This window comes from Motacilla alba, chromosome 26 (genome assembly GCF_015832195.1).
Source record: "Motacilla alba alba isolate MOTALB_02 chromosome 26, Motacilla_alba_V1.0_pri, whole genome shotgun sequence".
In the NCBI taxonomy this organism is placed as follows: Eukaryota; Metazoa; Chordata; class Aves; order Passeriformes; family Motacillidae; genus Motacilla; species Motacilla alba.
The window spans coordinates 5282006-5305509 of NC_052041.1; the positions used below are offsets into that span (position 1 = coordinate 5282006).

Here is a 23504-nt window from a genome sequence, read left to right on the forward strand (position 1 = left end):
TCAAGCTCTAATCCCATTCTCTGCATACCAGAGCCGCGTCTGCTGCTCACACACTGCCAGCTGCCACCCTCCCGTGGCGGGGCAGGCATGGGAACCCCCAAAAATCCCACAAGAAACCCACAAAAACCCCACAAAACCCAAGGAGAACCCACAAACCCCAAGGAGCTCCTCCCAGCTCCCTGCTGCACACCCCGGGGCACTGAGAGAACTGGGACCCCACCCAGGGAGCTGCAGCAGCCAGGGACGCCCAGCCCCAGCAGCACTGACCCTCCTTGCACTCCAGGGCCACCCGGGACTCCAGGTTGTCCATCTGCATCTGCAGCCTCTTGAGGGTGAGGTCGTTCTCGCGGGACTTGCGCTTGTAGGCGATGAGGACGATGATGACGATGATGAGGAGCAGGGAGCCGCCGGCCGCGATGCTGACGATGGCGGGCAGGGTCAGGAGGCTGTCCGAGACGATGCTCACCGAGCCAGGGGAGAAGATGACCCCCCCAACGCGCACCTGCGGGGCACAGCACAGGTGAGCAGCAGCTCGGGGCGTGCCCCCCTGCCAAAGCCCGTCCTGCCCACCACGGGGCCCTGGGGAAGCACTGAGCCTCCTCTGCTTAGGAACAGAAAACCCCAATTGCCTTCAAACACGGAGGGGGCTGCTCGTGTGAGCACAGGGAGGCTTCAAGAGATGATAAATGTGCCAGCCCTTCACTATCTGGGCTTTGTTCTTATTATCTGATGGCTCCATTTGACTTTCATTTTATAAGCTTTCAACTCCTTTTCGTAAACCATGGACGTTAACAAGCCCCTGATCATTCCACTGACAAGAAACCAGAGCGACTGCAAGGGCAGAGCAGAGAAGGGAGCAGAAAGCCCCACGTCAGAGCTGTGGAGCAAACAGGCTGCAGTTTACACCAGGACAGGCTTTTCCTGGATGTGCCCTGGCCACAGATGTGAGCAGCTCTCAGCCAGGTTGAGCTGCTGGGTGTCACACTGTGATAATCTGAATATGTTTTGGATGCTGAACTTCAAGGGAAATAAATCACAATTACAATCTCGTTTGGGCTCTGCTCAGGCACTTCGGCAGCTGGGGCTTGGTCTGCAGGAGGAGCAGAGGAAGCAGCGATGCCCAAACCCCGAGCAGAGGGAGGCACTGAGGGCTGTCCTGGATTGAGGGTGTTGATCCGACCACTGCAGTGTTCAGATGTTCCTGGCTCCTGCTTCGGGAAAAGGCAAAACCTTTCCATCCCCTTGGCAGCTCAGGTCTGTCTCCGTGGGCTGATCAAACCCCCCAGGAGGGAGAACACTGGGAATGGTCTCAACTTCATCCAGAGGAAGGATGGCACCCAGTGCCAGCGGCACTGCCAGGAAGATTTGTTCCTTCCAGAAGGCTCTGAGGGGCATTTTTCCTTCTAGAAGGGAGTGATTCTCAGGGAAGGACAAAGTCTCTCCACGCTAATCCACATCAATATTTTAAACTTCCAAATCAGACACCCATAAAACGGAAAATCCTGCTGGGGATTGTGTATCCAAGCGAGTCAGGGAGCTGGAGAAGGAGGAGGAAGGGTGGGGAGGAGAGGGGAAGGGGATGCTGACAGGACATGCGGCCCCTCACCATCACTTTGTGCTGCCCGGTGAGGGTGGGGGGCTCGCACAGCAGCTGTGTCTCGGACACGGTGACGGCGCAGGGCGTCTCCCCGATCAGCACCGTGTAGTTGAGCTTGGCTCCTCCCGGGGCGGGCGGGCACAGGTTCCTGCCCTGGGGACACGGGGACACAACACCGACAAAGATGCAGCACATTCCTCCGGCTGCCACCTCGCTCCCAGGGCACCCCAAACTCCGCAGCAGGGAGAACCCCCCCCTCCCTCCCGGGGGTTTTGGGGGCTCCCCACGGGCTGAGCGAGGCTCTCCTTACCTTCAGGATGATGGGAGAGCCCGGCTTCTGCTCCAGCACCCCGCTGGAGCTCAGCATTTCAAACGTGGGGTCGGGGTAGTAGATGAACTTGGTGTCGTTGTAGAGCAGCAGGGACTGGACGTTGTTGAAGATGAAGCCGAACTCGTCCGGGCGCTCCACGGCGTCCAGCCCCGGCCGGTACTCGGCGGCCAGCGGCGGCGCCAGGCAGGCCAGGGCCGTGGCGTTCACCACCTTGCACACCTGGGGAAAAAGGGGCACACAGCAGGGAACACTCTGCCCTGAGCTGGGACAGGCACGCCAGGGCCATGGCGTTCACCACCTTGCACACCTGGGGAAAAAGGGGCACACAGCAGGGAACACTCTGCCCTGAGCTGGGCCAGGCACGGAGGGCTGTGGCGTTCACCACCTTGCACACCTGGGGAAAAAGGGGGCAGAGCAGGGAACACTCTGCCCTGAGCTGGGCCAGGCACGCCAGGGCTGTGGCGTTCACCTTGCACACCTGGGGAAAAAGGGGGCTTTCAGCAGGGAACACTCTGCCCTGAGCTGGACCCTGATGCTCTGGTGGATGGGAAGCCCAGTGGGTTCATGCTCAGCTGAGAATTTTTTATCCAGGCTTGATGCTCCGTGGATCTCAGAGGTTTTTTTCCAACCTTACTGATTCCATGAGGCATTAGTGCCATGATTTGGGGTAATTTGCTTCTCCTCCAGCCAGCATGATGGCACTGGGGTAGAGATGGAGGGTGAGTCCAAAATGAGCCGTGTTTCAGTGGAGCTAAAGGCCCACACAGCAGCTCCTACTTATTTTTCTTTATTTCTTCCCATTTCTTTCCACTTTCCTCCTCTCTAGCTCTGAAGCAGACCCACAGGGAATACCAGTTCCCTGCTGCAAATGGGTGATTAGAGGCCATTCCCAAATGGCAGCGAGGGAAGGAACAGATCATGTGACACTGGTGGGCAGGAGGGAACATGAAGGTCATCTCCTGCTGGGCTGAGGACACCCACAGCTCCTGCAGCCCTCAAAGCAGGGAAATCACTGATTTATGGGGCTCTTGCCTTGTAAAGCAGCAAGAGCCCAACCATTTGGCCTCCCTCCATAACTGAAAGATTTAATTTCACTCAATTTTGTGTCTTCAGAATTATTTTTGTAGCACTGTAACTGCAAGTGCTAGCAACAAAATTAGATGTCTTTTTAAAAAGAGCTCAGATGAAAAAGGTCTTGAGGGGGAGAAAAGGAATAGGAAAAGACCGCTCAGTGATTTGCCCTTTCCAAGAGAATACAGACTCAGTCACAAAGATCACTGCATAGAAACAATATATTTCAGTTTTACTTGGCCAGAATAATTTCTGAAGTCCTGGAGGTGCAATTCTTACAAGAACCTCGCTTAATCCCCATTTAGCTGGGGGTTCATCTCAGCTTCTCCCTCATGGACTGAAAGAATACAGACAGGGGAAGGAGGCAATCTCCCATTTTTGTGTGTCAAATTCCCTCTTCCCAGTGCCCCCAGCTTGGGGGAGTGCAGGAAATACCCCCAGAGCAGCTTTTGCCACGGCAAACCTGCCCGGGCAGGCAGCCCTGGCAGCAGTGCCCCGCGCAGGGCTGCAGGACGGTGCTCCCAGCTGACAGCCCCTACTCACGTTGACAAACTCCTTGCCGTTGTGCTTGACGCGGATCCGCGGCTCCTGGATCACGTCCAGGTTGGAGCCAGTGACAGTCAGGGGCGTGTGTCCGCTGTGGAAGCCAGGAGAGCCTGGTCAGGGCTGGGCTGGGCACAGAGCCCGGGCCCCAGGGACAAGATGCCAGCAGGGTTAGGCTTGAGAGGATTCCAGCAATGTCCCCGAGGTGTGACAGCAGCAGCCGCCCAGTCCCCCACACTGCCTTTTGATCAACGTCAGCCTCTTCCTTTCTAGGTGGCCGCTGGTTTTGTGGCGTTCCAGGACCACAAGAAGGAGCCTTTAAGGGGCAGTTGTGCCCTTCTGCAGCAGAGGGGGTGATCTGGGCTTTGGCCGAGCCCCCAGACTCCTGGAGCAGGGTCTGCTGTGGCTGCCTGGCTGAGCACAACCTCCCAGGTAACCCCAGGCCCGAGCTGTGCTAAATGCAAACCCCAGAAATGCCCAGCCCTGACCCGTTCAGGATGCTGGGCGTGATCTGCATTCCCAAACAGCCCCTTTTTTGGCCTGGGTGGGTGCTGAGGAGCCCCAGAGAAGGGGAGAGCCAAGGAGGTGCTGTTTTACCTGGCGATGCTCCACTCGGGCTCGATGTGCTGCACCTTGGGGTCATCGATGTACTCAAACAGCAAAGTTCTCTCCAGCTGAGCCCTGTCCACGCTGACAGAGACCTGAACAGCCCCCAGGCCGTGGGCTGAGGGCGCTGACACACAAACGATCTCGTTCATGGATCGCCTGCAAGGAGGAGAACGGGCAGTGTTAATGGGGTGGTGGTGTAGGGGCAGGAAACAGCCTCTGTCCTGCCCTGGGGCAGCCCATAAAGGGCTGAGCCTACAGCCAGCCCCACACTGGTACCCGGGAAGCTGCTGAGGTGTGCAGGAGGGTTTGGCACGGAAGGAAAAGTGGGGAGCTCTGCCCCCGAGCTCTGCCCACGGTGAGAGCAGCGCAGCCCCCCTGAAATCCCTCCTTGTGCCAAGCTGCAGCTCCCGCATCCCCCTGAACCCGCTGCCGTCTGCTGGGCGTGTGCAAGCAGATGGCTGCCTTTTCAGTGGGATGCATAAGCTCAGTGAAAAGCCAAATTCTTCCCCTCCCCAGCCCAGTGCACACACGAGGCTCTTGTGAGCGGCACAATGAGCAGCCCCTGCCTGGGAAGGGCCGTGGCACCGGCAGCGCTGCTCGGCTTTGTCTCCCCTCAGAGCGGGGTGACCTCGGCTCGGTGCTGCCTGGCTGGACACAACAGACCATCTGCTGCCACCAGGGCCCCTGAGAAGGTGGAGGCAGCGACACAGTGAGGCACTGCCAGAGCACAAAGGCGCTGGTGGGTGGAGGGATGGAGAAGGGGAGTGAGATCTGAGCATCCAGAACAGAGCTGGGAGGAACCACCCGGCTCCTTGGACACTGATCCTACAAAAAGTGCTGGAGGCACATTCCTGGCAGGGCAGTGTGCCTTCACAGCCACCTGTGGCCGTCCTTGCTGCCCAAACCTACCCCAGCTCGCTGGAACGTCAGTGTTGTTTCTGTGGCTCCTTTAGTTTTGGGTTCCCCCGGGGGAGAGGGCAGGCAGGTCTGCAGCACCTCGCTGGCAGTCTGGTACTTAAATCAAAACCTGGCACTCCTGAATGGGCAACCTCCACCACCCTCACCATCCTCAGGGGCTTGTGGAGGTGCCTGGGTGGCTGAGGCTCAAGGGCAGCCGTGTCCCTGCTCTGCTTCCAGCAGAGCTCTGAGCCTGTGCCTGCCAGGGGGACAGTGTGTGGTCCCTCCTCGGGGTCCTTACACACTCCCTGCCCTCTCTAAGGAGCATGGGCATTCAGGAGGGCATGGAACAGCAGGCACCACAATGTTCCCAGCTCACACCTCGTCCCTTTCACCCCCCACATCCGAGGGGACAGAAACAACCCCCTGAAACACCTCAAAGCAGCTGCACTTGACCATTGCTGCTGATGCAATAACACATTCACCCCTTCCTGCCCTGCTCCCGATCCTTCTCCTATCCTCACTTGGTTTCACCACATCCACCTCGGTTTAATTTAGCCACAAAGGCTTCCTCGTGTGAGGAGTGGGATCCTCCAGGCTCTGCGCTGGGTCTCAGAGTGATTCTGTGCAGCCTGAGGGGCTCCTGCCCTGCTGCTGCCCTCTGCTCTGCCTGCTGCTGCCCGCCCCGTGCCTGCCCAGCTCTGGCACGGGCTGGGAGTGATGCAGGGCTGCTGGCAGAGCAGCTCCCAGCTCCCTGTGATCAGCTAATTAGCTTTCTGTGCTATTATTGTGTCGTCATGGTGAATCTACCCACTCCTCCGATCAGAGCGGGGGGAACGGGGGAAGCTGTAATTAGAGGGAATCTCATTAGGAGCCGCTTCATCTCATCAGGCTCCCCCACGCCCTGGAGTACAATTGGAGTTCATTGCCTCAGAACAGTGCATCCAAAGGCAGAGCACGGCCCCAGCGAGGACGGGGCACTCAGCCACTGCTCTCTGCCTGAAGTTCCTGTCCCGCTGCCATCAGAACACCCAGGGAATCCAAAGCCCCTCCAGGTTTTGCGGGCCAGTAGCTGCAGGTTGCCTGGACGGGCTCGGGGATTTAAGGGATGATATTCCAGGGCTGGCCCTGCACCTCTGCTGTTCCCTGTCTCCGTCTGAGGGAGCGGTTTGGCATCTTTGTTTGGGATGTGGGAGGAAATACTGATGGGTTGGTTCCACTGCTTAACACCTGGAGGGCTGAGCTGCACTGGAAGGTTCTGGAATGCCCTGAGCACCATCCTGGGATGGGTCCAGAGCAAGCCCTGCTGATAACCCAACGTGCTCCCACACCTGACCACCCACAGCTCCCACATCCAAGAACCTCTCAGGCTTTTGGATGAGAAATTCACCTCCAGGGATCTCTGCTTTCCCAGAAACTCCCTCGGCTCCTCCTGGGCAGCCTGAATGAGGATGTGGGAGGCAGAATCCCTTCGGATACCAGGCTGCCACCCAGGCTGTGCCCACTGCCAGCAGGGTGGGCAGGGCTGTGTACTGATACACACAGACGTAAACCACACATCTCTTTTTTAACTAAGCCCCAGGGAAACCCATTAAACCCTGCAAATGTCAACTCTGTGTTTACACTGCTGGGAAAAAGCAAATTTGCCATCGAAATCCCAGCAGAGATCGATGGCTGTGCAAGTTCCTCAGCAGGAGGTGTGAGCAGACCCTCGCCTGGCTCTGCCCTGAGGATCCCAGACCATTTTTAGGAGGTCGAGGCACCTGCAGCAGTGGCTGCAAGAAAAGCAAGGCAGGTCTGTGGAAAGAGAAGGGAGATATTTCATATAAATGTTCCACTTTCTTCAGAGCAGCCAGGCTGGGGGCAGGTACTAGTGACCAATATAAGCATATTTCCATCCCAGTGGTGTTTCACTGCAATTTTCAGAGCAGTTACCATTGGAACAGCATTAAAATGAAATAATGAGCAGCACTGACACCGATGAATCCCTCCCTTGCCATGCAAGCCTCCACCACAATAAAAGAGAAGATGGTTTCATGCAATAAAGGAGGGAATGGGAGCCTTAGGGGCTCCCTGATGGATTTTTGCAGGTTCAGCTCCAGCAGATCCGTGCTGGGATGGGAGCAGGAGGCGCTGCAGGAGCTGTGCTGGTCTCTTACTCGAGGAACTCGCAGGTCTGGTTCCCCAGGAGCACGGACACGCGGCTGCCAGCCCCGAGGTAGTGGCCAGAGATGGTCACCATGGTCCCTCCCGACTCCGGGCCACGGCTGGGGCTCAGAAAACTCACGGCTGGAGTCTGCAGGGAGGAAAGGACAGCTCAGTGCCCCTGCTGCAGCCAGGGAGCTGCCTGTGACAGGGCAGGACACCCCTGAGTGTGCCCAAGGCCAGGCTGGGCAGGGCTTGGAGCAGCCTGGGCTAGTGGAAGGTGTCCTGCCCGTGGCAGGGGTGGCACAGGGTCTTTGAGGATCCCTTCCAACCCAAACCAATCTGTGACTCCATAATCACTGCTCTGGGCGTGCAAAGCTGTGGGGCCCTGGTTTATCCACAGGGTGAGCTCTGGATCCTGCAGGCTGGGCCTGCTGAGAGAGCCACCAAAAACTGTGCAACACCACGGGGAAAGCCCCGGAAAAAACAGCAATTCCAGGACTGTCCCCTGCAGCTGGAGCCCCTCTGTGTGCCAGGCTCAGCTCCTGGGGGACACACGCGCCGTGCCCAGCAGGACACTCACCACGAACGTGTACTGCTGTGCCGACTTGGCCGTGAACTCGGGCTTGCACTCTCCGATGCACAGGAGCACTGGGCCGGAGCTGATCCCTGGAAGCGCCTGCCCCATTTCACAGACGATCCTGGAAGCACAAATGCCGCAGGGAAGCTTTGGCAGGAGGTGCCAGCAGTGCCCTGCACAGCTCCGCGCTGCCTTTATTTCCCCTTTCTTCCCCCCCTCCTCTGCAACTTTGATATCTGCCTCTTTGGAAGAAGTTAATTACTGAGTCTATTTTTACCCCGTGTAGTAATTTAAAGGAAAAAAAAATCAAAATTAGACATAATTATTACAAGCTGTAAACTCCAGAGCAAAGCAGAGCACTAATGGCAATATATTAGCCAGTAGCAAAGTGAGTGCGAAGTCCTCAGAGTAACAGATGAGTTCATTAAGGGAACAGCTCACACTGCAGACTCCCAGTTAATCAAAACTGGAGAAACCTGCTGGGAGATGATAGAGACAGCCCCTGGAGAGCAGCTTCTGCTGGGGGACAGGGCTGGCTGCCACCGACACACTCGTGGTGGTCACAGAGCTCGTCCCCGCGCTGCTGGTGTGGTCCAGCTCAGCCCCGTGGGCACATCCTGAGGCTGGGAAAGCTGCAGGGCCAGGGAGAGCAGCTGGGGTTAACCACAGCTGAAGGATGAGTAACCCCAAAAGCCCCGGGCAGAGCTGCAGGGCCAGGGAGAGCTGCTGGGGCTAACCACGGCTGATCACTGTGGATGAATAACCCCCAAGTCCCAGGGCACGGGGGATGTGTGACACCAGCTGGGGACGGGATCAAGCGGATGCCAGTCGTGCCAGCAGGTCTGGGGGAGGTTTGCAGAGGGGCATCAGCTGGCAGGGCTCTCCAGATGGACCTGGATGCTGCTTGCTCCCACAGCAATGCTGGGAAGATAAATCCAAGAGCATCCCTGCAGGCTCTGGGAAGCTGAGGGGGGGAGGAACCTGCTCCAGAGTGGAAATCTGAATCTGAGAGGGGGTTGGAGATGGGAGATTGGCCTCAGGGAGCAAAAGCTGAAGGCAGGAGTAACCTGCCTGAGGCAGGAGGTGCAGTTCCACTGTGAGGGGAACTGACCCTGGGAGTGGGAGCAGAGAAGAGCCAGAGCAGCCTCTGAGAAGGAAGCTCTCACTCCTCTGCCCATCACAAAGACATAAAAGGCCCCAGTTTGGGGAGGCGGCGTTGGAGCTGCCTTCAGCAGCATTAAATTCACTGCAAATAAAAAATAAAATAAAAGAAAATAAACCACGAAGACTGATGGAAAAAAGAAGCTGCTGTGCACAGGTGATGCCAGGAGGCCTGATGAAATACACACACGCTGGTAAAGAGCTGGAACGTGCACGTCCTCGCTGCTGCACATCAAAAGGGGTTGCCTGGAGAGACGCTGCCTTTGGAGAGCAGGGATTGAAGCGTCTCAGCTCCCAGCCTTCCTCTGCCACGTGCTCCTCGCTCTGCCTTTCAACCAGACCTCGCCCCTGCACCTCTCTGCCTGTTATTCCTTCACCTCTCCCTCATCCCTCCTCCTCCCCTCCAGCAGGGAGAGGAGGCCACTCTGAGCTTGGAGCCACCGCAAACAAAGCCTGGGGGGTGATTCCTGGCACCCCAAGGGCAGGAGAGGAGAGGGGAGGTTCTCTCTGCCCAAGGAGACACCAAATACTCAACTCTGCCAGCAGAGCAGCAGCTGCAGCGCAGCCCGGGCAGGGCCGGGTGTGGGACAGGGCACAAGTGACCGGGTACACCTGGTCCCGAGTCCTGCTCAACGCCAAATCCCCAGCAGGTACCTTGTTACAAAATGATGCATTCGGCAGAGCTGTAGGGTGCTGATTGCCGGGCTAAGTGGCCCTTTCACCAACATTAACCTAATTGCTGGCTGATAGATTGCGGGGCTGGAGCATATGGCAGAGTCATTACAGTCTTGGAATTCCGTCTGCCCACAGAACCCTTAAGAGGGTCCTTTTATCTGTATTCATCTTTAAAAGGCAGCTCTCATGCTAACGCTTGCTGTTATCTGCCCAGGGTAAATGTTTTAATGATGTTAACAAACTTTGAAAGCTCAAGAGCCGTAATTAGAGTCATGATTATAAAATCAGGGTTTCATACCATCAAAGGGGGATAATTTCATAATCTTCCATCCTTTATTTGAAAAATAAAATATAACAACGTACTGCTCAGCAGAGCAGCCCCAACTGCTCGCAGCGATGGGTGCCGTGCTTGGAGCCATTCCTGCAGCCATTCCAAGCACCCTTCACCCTGTGATCCCACATTCCCTGGCACCTGCACTGCCCCTCGCTGCTCCAGAGGGGTCAGCAGTGCCCCTGCTGCCTTCCAGATGGGCAAAGAAACACCAGGAACCGACAAAACCCAGCCAACACCACCCCGTGCTGCTGGTGACGGGTCCTGGGCCTGCTGGGGTCTGAGCGGGAGCCACCAAATGCATTTCCCAGCAGAGGACAACTCCTTCCAGCTGGTCCTGAAGCTGGGGCAGATCTGCGCAGCCGGGAGCACCCGCGGCACCTTGGCCAGCGCCACGCTCACAGTCCTGCTGCACAGGACACCGTCCTGGTCCCCAGCAGGAGACGACACAACCCAAGGGCAGACATCACCTATTTCTCCTGTCCCACCCAGCACAAATGTCCCCCCAAAAACCCCCTGAGCACCTTGGCTCCCCCCAGCACAGCCCCGAGGGGCAGGAGAGGAGCGGCTGCCACGCCGCGGGGTTTTTTTTCCTCCCGTGCCTTGTTCCAGGCCTGTTTTCTAATTTTGGGCTGACGTTTTTCTCAGTGAAACAAATGGACTGGCTCCAGTGGAGCCCACTCGGAGTGCGGGGCTGTCACCGCCTCGCCCGCCTAACAAATGGCTGCGTGCAGCCGGCGGCGCCGGCGGAATTCCAAGTGGGATGGGGAGGCAGCGGCAGCAGCAAGGTGCTCATCAGCAAAGGTGCTTAGCCAAGCAGGAACCGCGGTGTGCAAGGAAACAGAACACTTAATGAAAGCTAAAAGGGCCGCTTAACCCCTGCAGAGAGAGTCCAGCGTGCGGGAATGCGCAGGAACCCCTTCCCATGCCCACCTCCACGGCCCTTCCTGGTGAGTTTTTGGCCTCCTGAGCGCTGGCTGGAGGTCAGGGAGGAGCTCTGTGGGCTGCCCAGCCCCGGGGACAGGTGAGGGGACAGGTGAGGGGACACTCACTGCTCGGCCACGACGTAGTGCTCGGGCAGGGGCGTGCACTGCACCCCGGCCACCTGCACGCCCTGCGCGATCTCCGAGAAGTCCAGGCCCAGGTTCACGCCGCGGATGGTCACCCTCGTCCCTCCTTCTGGGGGCCCCGACACCGTCAGGATCTGCAGGGAGACAGGACACAGGGAAGTGAGGTGACATCCCCACCACGCCCCTTCTTCAGCCCCAGCCCAGGTTTGGGACCACTGCCCCTGCTGCCTGACCAGCCAGGGCCACCCCTCATGGCTCTTCTGGAGTCCTGGAGGAGCCCAAGGATGCTGAAATCCATCCGTGCCCTGCTCCAAGAGAGGGTTCCAAGGTCCCTGAGCTGGCCAAGAAGAGTGGGCAGTGCCATTGCCACAAATCCTTGCAGAAGGATACACCTGGCTCCTATCTTCATCCAGAGCAGGGTAAGTCACCTTCCAGAAGCAGCCTGGTGCTTGGAGAGCTTCACCTTCTGCCTTGGCAGTTCTCTGAATGTTAATGTCACATTTTATTAGTGACTTGGCACCTCAAATGACTTAAAAATGTTAAAGGGTGAGGTGTGTGCTTTCAAGCTGCCTGTTTATAGCCTGCCTCAGCCATAATCATCCCTGCTTCCCTGGGCTTGCATTAAGGACAATCTCCTCTTCAATTAGGAGTATAAATTTCAATAATGCATGGTCACAAAATTTGGACCCAGGACTCTCAGACAGTTATCCTGAATCTGCCACCACTCTGTTGTTGCTCTTGGGTGAGTTTCTAATCTTCCCCGTGCTGGAGCTGTTATTAATAAATAAACACAATCCATAATAATGCAATTTAATTAATTTAATGGATAAATCTTGTTTATGCTTCTTTGTTCCACCCTTGTCTTTGGCAAAAAAACTTGAGCTCTTCAGAACTTTTCCTCACTGTTTTCAGATGGATGGGTGGTTTTTTTCCACCTCCTCAGGAATGAGGAAGGCCAAACACCGGTGCCACGATCCCAGTGACCTGCCCCACAGCAGCCCTCGTGGGACACCCCTGTCACCGTCACTTCTGTGCTTCCCAGTTCCCCAAAGCATCTCCAAAAAGATACCCAAGATCTTCAAGAAGGAATCCCACCATCCCCACTGAACCAGTGGCCACATCCACTCGGTTTTTGAACACTGCCACGGTGACTCCAGCACTTCCCTGGGCTGCCTGTTCTGACTCCAGCACTTCCCTGGGCTGCCTGTTCTGACTCCAGCACTTCCCTGGGCTTTTTGCTCCATTTTTGGCCACACATGCTGAGGTTATTCCAGCTCCATGCACCCACCAGAGCCACCAACCCACCCCCTCCTTCCTCCCCATCCTTTAATTCCCACCTCCCTCTCCCCTCCACCGCCTGCTGGAGGTTTTTAATTTATTCACCACGCACTGCCTGTTGTGCTGCTGTTCCCTGTAACTCACACCACGGCCTGTCTTGTATCATTTAGCTCTGGGAACCTCGACGAGCTCATAAACCCACTACAAAACCAAGCTGGGTTGTGTTACACCGAGTCCTGGAGGCCCGCTAGTGTTTACATCACTGGTGGGGAATCACCTGAACTTGGCTGACAGTTACAACTGTCCTTTGCAGCTCTGGATGATGTTAAAATGCATTTACTGGGGCACTTACTCCGCTGTCTCATCGTCTCATCGCCGCTCAAAAAAAAAAGAAGTCACTGCTTGCCATTTCCTGACCTGAGCAGAAGCAGCGGGGCCGAGCCGCCTCCCTGAACAAAGCCCAGCTGATGCTGTATTTTAAAAATGTCCTGACCTGGAAAATCCCCAATATGGAGCTCCACTCGACCTAGATTTTAGTGGCCACTAATTGAACAGTTTTGAAGTAACTGTGCCATAAAGCAGCCCCAGGGTTAGAACAGATGCATTCAATTAATTACAGCTGGAGAGATTCAGTCAAAATCGCAGAAAGAAGATAAGTCTTAAAGGTCCCGGTGCACCCAGAGCTGGGCACCCTCCGAGCAGCATCCTGAGCTTCTCGTTGGGCTGAGCGTGAGGCACCTCCAGCACAGCCAGCCCCTGGTCTGCCTTAATCCCAGCTGGGCTGTGCTGGGAGCTGCAGGGCTGCCAGTCCAGATTTCCAATCTGAGACAGACAGGATTAGCAAGAAATATTCCCCAATTCAAGAAAATCACTTCACTAGACTGGCTTTTCCCTTAGAGCTCTGTGGAGGATGAAAAGGACCTGCAAAGGACAGCTGAGAAAGAGCAAGGCCATTCCAGGAACTGGACATTTGCTGTTTAGGAATCTGCACCTCTGCTGGAAGTTTTTCAGGTTGTTTGCTAAGCTGAAGGAGCTTGAAAGTCACTGAGGTCTGAGCGGGGTGTGGGAGGCAGAATTATTGTGAGCAGGTCACCTCGCCCCACTGCAGAGACAAATCCCAGCCCAGCCCCTGTAACAGTGCTGGGCAGGACTGGCCAGGTGTGCAGCCCTGGGTTAGCCATGAAATGGGCTGGGTACAGGGACGAGGGGGTGCCAGGAGACCCTCACACCCTGCCCTGGATCAGGGAAGGGCTGCAGGAGCACTTCTCTTATTGCTGCTTTTTACCTGAAACCAAGGTAGGGACCCCCAAGGCTGGAACCCAAGGGACCCCCAAGGCTGGAACCCAAGAGAATCCCCAAGGATGGAGTCCAAGGGACCCCTGAGGTTGGGATCCAAGGATCCCAGGGTTCCAGGAGCCCCAGCCCAGCACCAGAACCCTTCCTTCTCAGCCTGCAGAAGACACGGCTCCGGCAATGAGGATAAATGTTCTCAGTGTCATGTCTTGCTGCTTGAATCTTTCACAATTTCTGACATGAAGCAACATTTTGCCTGCAGAAGAAGTCAGTGAGGAGCCAGGGAGAGCTGGAGCCGGGGCTGGCTGGGAGCTGCTGGGGCTTTCCCTGCGGAGCTGCAGGGAAGCCACAGCCCTGCACAGCAAGCCCCTGGCATCTGCTCGGGTGCAGAGAGAGCACCCAATCAACGGCACAGCCCCTGCCCCCTCCTCAAACCCATCCACCTCCATCCTCTTTGTGCTTTTCTGCTCCTGCTCTGAGCCCTGGATCCCAGCTGATGAGCCCAGCGGGGAAGAGGCACATGAGCATTGTCATCCCGGCATGATCCCTCCTTGTCTCTGCCTCAGCTGATGGCACATTCAGAACCTAATTGTTATCTCAGCAGAGCAACTGCATTATTCAGCCTGACACTGCCCCCCCTTCAGCTGTTTGTTGCGCTGATGTTATATTAATGAGGCCTGCAAATAAATGAATAGGAGATCAGAGCACCGCTTGTTCGCCAGAAAACGGATTTTCATTTATTTATTGCTAAGGCCACGGGCCGGGTGGAAGTTTTAAGGTGCTGAGGGGACATTGCTGGGGAGGGCTGGACCTCTCACCCAGTGAGAGGACTGCAAATACCCCACTGCTCATTTACTTTTAGAACTATTAAGACACAATCTCCTTATTTATGCACCCCCCGAAGGCACTGGCGCCTGGAGCCAGGCCCTTGACCTCAGGCTTGTCACAAAGAGTGAACCTGGCCAGATGAAGCAAAAGGAGTGGAAACCAGCCCACATTAAAGGCTCTTTTACCCTGGGTAATGCAGGCTGCAATGTGAGCTCCAGTATGAGAGCAAACCCTGCTCCCCAGTCCTGTCACTGCTGGTGCCCAGGGGATGGGAGACGTGGCACCAGTGCCAGCTCTGGACCTGCCAGGGCCAGGCCAGTCCCAGCAGGGCAGGGTGTCCTCCCAGCTGTACAGCTCTGCAGCACTGGGCACGGCAAAATGGGACCCAAAATCCTGGGAAAGCTCAGATGTTGGGAAAGGACCCAACAGCAAGGAAAGCTGGGAAGGTCTCATGGTCTCCTCCACAGTCTCACTCTGAGGGCTCAGACACAGACCTGGGGATGGAGTCAAGAAATCTGTAACAGCAGAGCTTTGCTCTTTTCTGCTTGGACAGAGCCCAAAAGTATTGCTTTCAAGTTGGACAGTGATAAAACACTTGGTGGCAGTGCCCTGCCTGCAGCCAGCTGCCAGAGCCAGCCTGGCACTGCTCACATGCAAGTCACTTGGTGGCTGGAGCACAGTTCTTTTCCCCTTCTCTGCCCAGCTCAAGGAGGGGCAGATAAATAATTCCAAGATTTCTTTGACTTGACAACTTTCTGCATGGTTTGTGTGGAAGCAAATCTCAGTAGAGGCTGTTTTGCTTCTTGTAGCATAACCTTGTGCAGCAGAACAGCACTTGGGAAAGAGACATTTGGGTTCTGCCCAGTGGCAGGGCAAGGGGAAGATCCAGGGAGGCCTTCAAGGATCATTTTATCTCTTGGTAGGACAGCTGGGGCTTGGAAAACAAAGAGACCAACCAAGCAGGGAAAGGACAGGCTTCCAACCCTTTTTAATGCTTTCCCATCCCTGCACAACCAGCCACCAGCTCCACTCTGCCCTGTACAAAACACTGCACAAGAAAAACACCTGCACGAGAGAGACACCTGAACAAGAGAAACACCTGAATGAGAGAAACACCTGCACGAAACACCTGAATGATAGAAACACCTGCACGAGAGAAACACCTGCACGAGAGCAACACCTGAACAAGAGAAACACCTGCCCAGCAAAGGTGTGCCACTGCTGGGCAGAAGGCCCAAGGCAGAAATACCATTAGTCTGGTAAGGTCCCTGAGGGTGGATGGACCCTCCTCAGCAACATCGTTCTCCTGCCAGCCCCACCCAGCCCCGACACAGCAGCAGCCTCTGTGCTTCCTCCTCTCCTCCATAAAAAGAAGTTGATGCCTCCCTCCCACGGGATCTGAGCCAGTTTGGTTAAACCAGTGTAGAAACTAATTTAATTTAATTTGAGACTTCCACACTCACTTGGGTTCTGATCCAGTTGGCAGATTTTGGGTGCTGAGCAGCGCTGCCAGCAGCATTGGTGTAACAGACAACTCTGATCCTGCTGTGCTACACCTCTTGCAGTGTGGATACACACCCAGGGCAAGGGAGGCTTTTTTTTTGGGATTTAATTAACTGAGAAACCCAAACCTTCCTTCATTCCCACCTGACAGGAGTGTCACTCCTCATAGCAGCGTTAACAGAGCGAGTGCAGTTTCACTGCTGGAAATGCTCCTGGGACACATTTTGCATCCCTCAGTGGGCTGAACGGAAATATCAGAACCACCAACTCCAGACTAATTAGCTCCCTGGTTTAATTAGCATTCCCGCTGCAGTCCGTGGCGGTCACCGCGGCGTAGGTGGGGCAGAGGCTGCGCTAAAACCATCCCAGAAAGTTCTGGAGTGTTTTACCCACTTTTCTCAGGGCTGGGCAGATTTTGGGGCAGCACAGAAGGAGTGTGATAATCACACATCCTCTGAACACAGAGAGACACAGCCTTCCCCAGGATTTTCCCGGGAAAGGCAGTGAGAAAGCTCAGAGAGAGAATGAAAACAGTTCCTACCTTCGTTTGCTGCGCCTGTTGTCGTGCACGTGTGGAATGTGTTACGGAGACTGTTTACCAAAGGGTGATTTGTTAATTGGGCTCTGGTGTTGGTGTTTGGAGTCATTGACCAGTTGGATCCACGTGTGTGTCGGACTGGCTGGCAGGGGCCATGGGCTGTTCTTGGTAGGAGTATAGTATACTACTATAGTATACTCGTAGTACAGTACGCTACCTTTCTTGGTAGTAGTATAGTACATTACTATAGTACACTACTTTTCCTGGTAGTAGTATAATATAGTGTATACATATAGTAGTATATAAATATAGTAGTATAAATAAAAATAGTGTAAAAATAGTGTATAAATATAGTAGTATATAATAGTAGTATATACTAGTGTATAGTATAGTAGTATATCAGTAGTTATTATATATATTTATATATATAGATGTTGTTATTATATATTATTAGTAGTATAATACAGTATTGTACAACAGAATAAAGATTTGATCACCCTTCTGCAATCATGGAGTCAACGCCAGTTATTCCCCGCTCAGGGGCTCGCTGCCGCAGCAGGGAGCAGCGGGCTGGGACGCGGGCTCACCTCGGTGATGCGCGGGTTGGAGCACTTGACGTTGTGGCTGGACCAGTCGAGCCAGGGCTGGGCGCCGGGGGAGCCGCAGTGGGGCCGCAGGGTGCACCGCGCCTCGCCGCTGCACCAGCCGCACTCGAACTTGGGGTCGGCCTTGAGGCACAGCCCGCAGCTCTCGCGCTGCGCCGCGCACTTGTACAGGTGCACTGCGGGACAGGGACCGGGGCTCAGCCAGGGACGGGCGCCGCGGGGTGCAGCCGGCACTGGGGGGCGGCTGGGGTTGGGGGGCAGTGGGCACTGGGGGTTCACTCGGGGTGCAGCTGGCACTGGGGGGGCAGCTGGGGTTGGGGGGCAGCTGGAGTTGGGGGGCAGCTGGCACTGGGGGTTCACTCGGGGTGCAGCTGGCACTGGGGGGGCAGCTGGAACTGGGGGGCAGTGGGCACTGGGGGTTCACTCGGGGTGCAGCTGGCACTGGGGGGGCAGCTGGAACTGGGGGGGCAGCTGGGGTTGGGGGGGCAGCTCGCACTGGGGGTTCACTCGGGGTGCAGCTGGGACTGGGGGTGCAGCTGGAACGGGGGGATTCACCTGGGATGGATCTGGGATTGAAGAAATTCACTTGGGGTATAGCTGGGGTTGGGTATTCCCTTGGGGTGCAGCTGGGATTGGGGGATTCCCTCAGGATTCAGCTGGGATTGGGGATTCCCTTGGGGTGCAGCTGGGATTGGGGTGTTCCCTCAGGATACAGCTGGGATATACCCTTGGGATATAGCTGGGATTGAGGGCCTTCCAAGGGACACAGCTGGGATGGCCTGAAGCCAATTCAAACAGATTTTACCTTTCAGGTTCTCCGGGTTGTCAATGACGAAGTTCCCGTTCCAAACCACGGCGAAGTCCACTGCCAGGTTGCTGATGTCCATCCCATCATAGAGGTACTGCAGGGTAAGAGCCAGAGTGAAATGCTTGGGGAGACAACACCCCCAGACAAAGAGGGTTTTTTGAGAGAAACCGTCTTTATTCTCTGCCTTAAAACATCTGCTGGTGCCTCAGACACCACATTTTTACACTTCATCTCCAGGGTTCTGCTTTGAGTCCCTTCTCCTCATCAGGAGGAGATAATTAAATCAGATCTAGTCCTTGTGAGAGGTAACAGATTAATTATTCCACTTGCAGTGGCTGCTGTCGTCACTCAGTCTCGGGCTTACCAGCACAGCCCCTCCAGTTAGCCAGACTGGGGCTGCTGCCTCCCGCCTGCTTCTTGCCCAGTTTGTGCACCCCAGTGTGACTGGGAGCTCCAAAACCCCGCTGCAGAGCTTTGCAGGGGCAACAGGGGACAGCTGAGCAAAAACAGACGGTGCAGAGCCCCAGCCACTGCCTGAGCCTGCTCTAGGAGAGCACTGGCCTGAATTATTCCCCTTTTTATGGCATCCTGGGGGCCCTGGCTGAGTGAGGCTGGATGCTGCAGCTGAATTCCCAGTGAAATTCCCATTATCACACCCAGCACTGGCCAGGCCTCACTCTGCTGCTCTCTTTAGGTCAACCAAGAGCTGCTAAAAAGACTCCAGAAGGTGAGTGAGCATTGCCATCCTCTGTGGGAGGAGGGAGTGGTGATTGAAGCAGGGCAGAGTGCTCTGCTGTCCCTGGGCAGCTGCTGTGCAGTTTAACTCACGTTTGACTCTACTGGTTCACCCTGCCTGGGCTTTACTAAGCTGGTGTGGAACAAGAAGCTCTGAGTCCAGAATGGCCCTCACATCCTCCCCCTACCACTTCCTATCAGCCCAAGAGCAATAAAAGTGCTTCTCTAATGCTTATAAATCACTCCGGATAGGAAAAGTACCAAATACTATTAATACATTTATTATCCACCAAGCTGCAAGGCCCAGAGACGGCCAGTGATGTATAAATATCCAGTAAAACTTTTAAAAATTCAAAACTTCATTAACAATTTAAGGCCATCTGCACTGAATATTCAAGTGGACCCTGTTGTGCTGCCTAAAACAAACTGACTGTGCCCTTTCTGCCCAGGGCCCTTTCCCAGCACATGGTGAGCAGAGGAAGGGCCGCGCTTGTCCCTGCTGGTCCCCCGGCTGTGAGGGGACACAGCAGACCCAAATTCGGGCTGCGGATGGGGGTGGGGGTGCCTGCATGTGCCATTCGTGTTTGGGCGTCCCAGGGTACCCAGCAGGGTGACTTTGGGGTGCCCATGGCGAGGCTGAGCCCAGTCCTGTGGAGGGGATTACCCTGCCCTGCTCCTGGGCAGCATCTCCCGGTGATTCCCCTCTCCAGCCCCTGGCAGTTTCCCTCTCCCCCTCCTTCCCCGCTCTCCAGCACCGCTCTATTCATGCAGCCACCGTGACCTGGGATTTGACAGCTCCCCGATAAGGGGTCTGTGATTCTCCTTATCTCCCCGGTGTGAATTATCCTGCCGTAACACCTCCCGCATTCCCTCCTCCTCCTCCCCGTCCCCGGGCTGACCCCCCACCGGCAGCCGGGGCACTCCAGACCCGGCATCTCCTCCCTGCGGGCATCCTCCCGCCTGGCACTCGGGATTAAAGAGATTTTCCACCCTCCCCGGGCTGCTGGAGCTGCCGGCCCTGCCCAGCGCCGCTCTCACCGAGCTGTTCTGGCACTGCACGCTGGAGCTGTTGAAGCGCAGCGCGGGCACCCTGTGCACGATGCCCTGGATGCTGAGCACGCACTCGTAGCCCCTCTGGCCCGACTGGGGCTGCGGCAGGTTCCTGGCCTTCAGCGTGATGGGCTTCACCTCTCCCACCGGGATCAGGATCTCCTCCGTGGGGAACAGCTGGGGGCAGTCCTGGGAGGCAAGGGGAGAAGGTGGCAGGTCACGGGTGGGGCGTGGTGGTGATGCTTTAGGATTTTAGCTTTTATTTTTCCTTGTATGTTTTTTAATATAATTGTAATCCTGCAATTCTGCAAATCCTGCGAAATTGGGAGCGTAGAACTCCAAACTCCACGCGCAGCGGGAGCTGCTGCTCTCCCATTTTGGTCAGGCACAACGATTCCTCCCCAGGGAATCAAGGACACCTCAGGTGTCTCAGGCCCTGAGAGATGTGAACAAAAGCGTGACACCTTCCCATCCAAACCATCTGTGACTCCGTGAAACGCCACTGCGCAGATCTCCAGCTCACCCGAGCACAGACTGAATGTCTAAATGAAACCCTGAGACGGACCACAAAAAATGACTTATCAGCTGCTGGTAACCGTGTGACATCCCTCCCGTGAGATCTCAGCATCCCGAACATTATCTCTGCACAACACACTGGGAAATACAATTTTTCTCCAATTTCTACACCAGGAACTGCAACACCTCTGACCATCAGCTGTATTTACATTCTGCTCAGCTCTAATTTGCTTTGATCTAATGGAACAAGGTACCTCAGTACCTGTAAGCAGTGACACTGAATGATTAATCCCCAGCTAAAGCAGGAGTTTAGAACAAACATGTCTGTCTCCCTCTGCCAAATCCCAGACTGGCATCCCAAGCCCTTTGCCCTCCAGCCCGGGGATGAAAGGAAATCGTGCTGCTGGCAATGCCAGGCAGCCATCCTGCCCAGAATCCTGCGTGTCCAGGAGGAAAATCCCCCTCCCCAAGGCAGGCTCCCCCTGCAGCTCCCAGCCAGGGCCACGGAAGTGTTTCAGCACTGGCTCAAGCGAGCTGTAAATGAGAAACAGATGCTCTGGTCTGGAGGAGCCACTAACCGAAACTGCAGCCTCATAAACCTTTTTAGTGGCACTTTTCCGTATATATATTTTATTTTATTTCTAACAGGGACTTTCACGGATTAACAGCCAAGAGTGATTTCAAACTCCATCAGCTGCACTGGGGAGGGAAGGGAGGCCCTTTCCTGCAGGGAGTGGGTTCACAGGCTGGGAGGGAATGGCATTCCCTGCTTCCCACTGACCCTGGCACCTGGATCCAGCCCCAGCTCGCCACCAGCAAACTCTCTGGATTTATGGCATTTCCCATCCAGCTCTTCCAAGCTGACTCTGCACGTTCCTTCCTCTCCTAAGCACCACTCACCTGTGCCACCTTCCTCTCAACACCTGCCTGCATGTAAGGGTTTGGTTTCACCTCAAAGTCCCAGCAGGAGACAAGTGGCTCTGCCCCAGAGAGGGGCCCAGCCCCGTGGAACGCCCGAGGGCTGGAAGGAAAAGCAACCCGGAGCTGCAGAATCCTTTACCCCATTACAACAAAACAAAAAATCTCCCCTTGCATCACCAGTGGGAGAACTTCAGTGCACAGTCCTGAAAATAATGAATATGTTATGGACCATTATCCTTCCTGGCCAGCTCTGTCCGTGAGGGGACTGCTAAGGAAAGGCTCCTTCCTTCCCAGGCACGGGAGGGGACTCCATCCCCGCCTCTGCTCCCTGGTGCTGAAAATGCTGGCAGCAAAAACTGTTCTGCCATCATTAGAGACGAGAGGGGCAAAACAGATTTATTTTTTTTTTCCATTCTCTTTGGTTCCAGTGGAAGGGAAATGTCACATTGGGGTTATGGGGAAAGCGAGGCAGGCGCAGCCCGAGCAGGAGCGAGGCGGCTCCTCGGTGCTGGCTGACAGCTGCAGTGATCACACTAATAAGGATCCACATTTGGGGATGGAGAGATCCCTAGGAAGATGCCAGACTCCAGCAAAGCCAGGATTTCGTGGGCAGCCACACCGCTGCAGGCAGTGGCTGCTGAATTTCTCAGCTGAGCGAGAGGAGCTGCTGGGGCTGGGGAGGGCTCGGGTCAGCTCAGACCCTGCCCGTCCTGTGGAGCCCCTGTGAGCCATTTCCAGCCTCAGGGAAAGCTCAGCTTTCAGGGCTTTTCTTTTTCCAGTTTGTTTTTTAAATTGCTGCCTCAGTGATGTGCACCCATGGCCCTGCACAGCCACATCCCTGCACCCCAAATCCCTGAAAACCCATGGCCCTGCACCCCAAATCCCTGAAAACCCACATCCTTTCACCCAAAATCCCTGAAAACCCATGTCCCTGCACCCCAAATCCCTGAAAACCCACATCCTTTAACCCCAAATCCTTGCAAACCCATGTCCCTGCACCCCAAATCCCTGCACAACCACATCCCTGGGATTTTGGCTCTCAGCTGGCTGCTGCTGCAGGAGGACACCCTGGCAGGGTGGTTTGTCCCTCCACCACCTCTCCCAGCTGCTCCCTGGTGGAACAGCCAGCGCTCAGGTAAATGATTTTGTTCAGGTAAATGATTTGGTCGGGGGTTTATCATCAGTCGAGCAGTGCCTCTGTCCATGCTGCTTCCCTTGACAGGAATTTCCCGGGCACTGGGAAGGGGCTGGCAGCACCAGCTGCTGGGCTGGGCTGTGTGGCTGTGGCCAAGGTCCCTCCTGGTGTCCCTGCTGTGCCAGGCTCAGCCTGGGTGCCCCATCCTGCTTTAGAAACACCCAGGAAACACCAAATGAAGGCGGCGGAATACACAACTTGCTCCATAATCAGTTTACTTTGTTTTTTAATTCATGAGAGGTAAATCCTGCAGCGAGTTAGAAAGGCCATTATTGCCTCCTCTCCCTAAACAAACAGGCAGAATCCTCTCATTATCCTCCTTGACTTCCCTGTGCCAGAATAAACACGGATCAGATCTGCTGCAGGAAGACAAGGCTCGGGTGCCTGAGTGGCACAGACTCTCGGGGAATATTCTGCCTGTGAAGTATCAGCACACACAATTTACAAAGACATTTTATGCTTCTCCAACACTTTTTAGCCTCAAAGACCAAGGTCTATAAATACCTTAAAGACCCGCGTTCTGCAGCTGTCTCTGGAACAGAACAGAGCACCCATGGTTATTATTTGTGTTTAACCGAGCAGTTTTAGTAGGTCAAACCTCCTTGCTCTTATTTGGAGAAAAAAAATTGCCTAGAAATGGCAGGCAATTCTTCTGACTACGGGATTTAGCCCAAATGGCAGAAAATAGACTGTTTCTGTACTTTTCATCTTCAAAAAAACCCCCGCAAACTCTCCACAAATGTTAACTTGCTGCACGTTATTTTAAAGTTATAAACATAACCCAATCTGGCACGTGAATGTAAACCCCTGGCTCACAGTTGTGTTCCCAATGATATAAATTACAGTCCCTGTCACTCATGGAAACACATTATCCTTCATTTATGCCACTGGAAAGGAGAGCAGCCCCTGTTCCTTGGAAACCAGACATGAAAGAGAGGCAGCTGGAGCCCAGCCTGGTGAACTCCTTCCCCACACCATTCGCCCTGAGCTGGGGCACGTGCTGTAACCTGGGTCTTCTCCATCACTTTGGGAGGCAGGGGGATATTTACAGCCACCAGGGAACCTTTCCCTGCCGCGAACAACCCTTTGTGTGCCAGAGCTGAGCCAGGAGCAGCTCCCCGGCACGGGGACGGGGACAGGCAGGAACATCTCCCTCTGCTCCTGCAGCCCTTCCCTTCCCTGCCTCCTTCCCTCCGAACACCAAACATCCACAGCACGGATGAC

At 55.3% G+C, this 23504-nt stretch overlaps 1 protein-coding gene across 1 annotated transcript in view; it reads right to left on the reverse strand.

Annotated features, from left to right (window-relative positions):
• The window catches only part of PLXNA2 (plexin A2), a 134409-nt gene that overhangs the window by 25824 nt on the left and 85081 nt on the right, over positions 1-23504 (reverse strand). The window contains exons 10-20 of the mRNA XM_038162569.1: positions 19637-19837; positions 17861-17957; positions 17038-17231; positions 10993-11144; positions 7777-7894; positions 7208-7344; positions 4140-4307; positions 3543-3636; positions 1908-2147; positions 1607-1750; positions 268-502 (exon numbers count right to left, since the gene is read on the reverse strand). Of these exons, the coding sequence (XP_038018497.1) occupies positions 268-502; positions 1607-1750; positions 1908-2147; positions 3543-3636; positions 4140-4307; positions 7208-7344; positions 7777-7894; positions 10993-11144; positions 17038-17231; positions 17861-17957; positions 19637-19837 (1780 nt within the window). The remainder of the gene's footprint in view (positions 1-267; positions 503-1606; positions 1751-1907; positions 2148-3542; positions 3637-4139; positions 4308-7207; positions 7345-7776; positions 7895-10992; positions 11145-17037; positions 17232-17860; positions 17958-19636; positions 19838-23504) is intronic.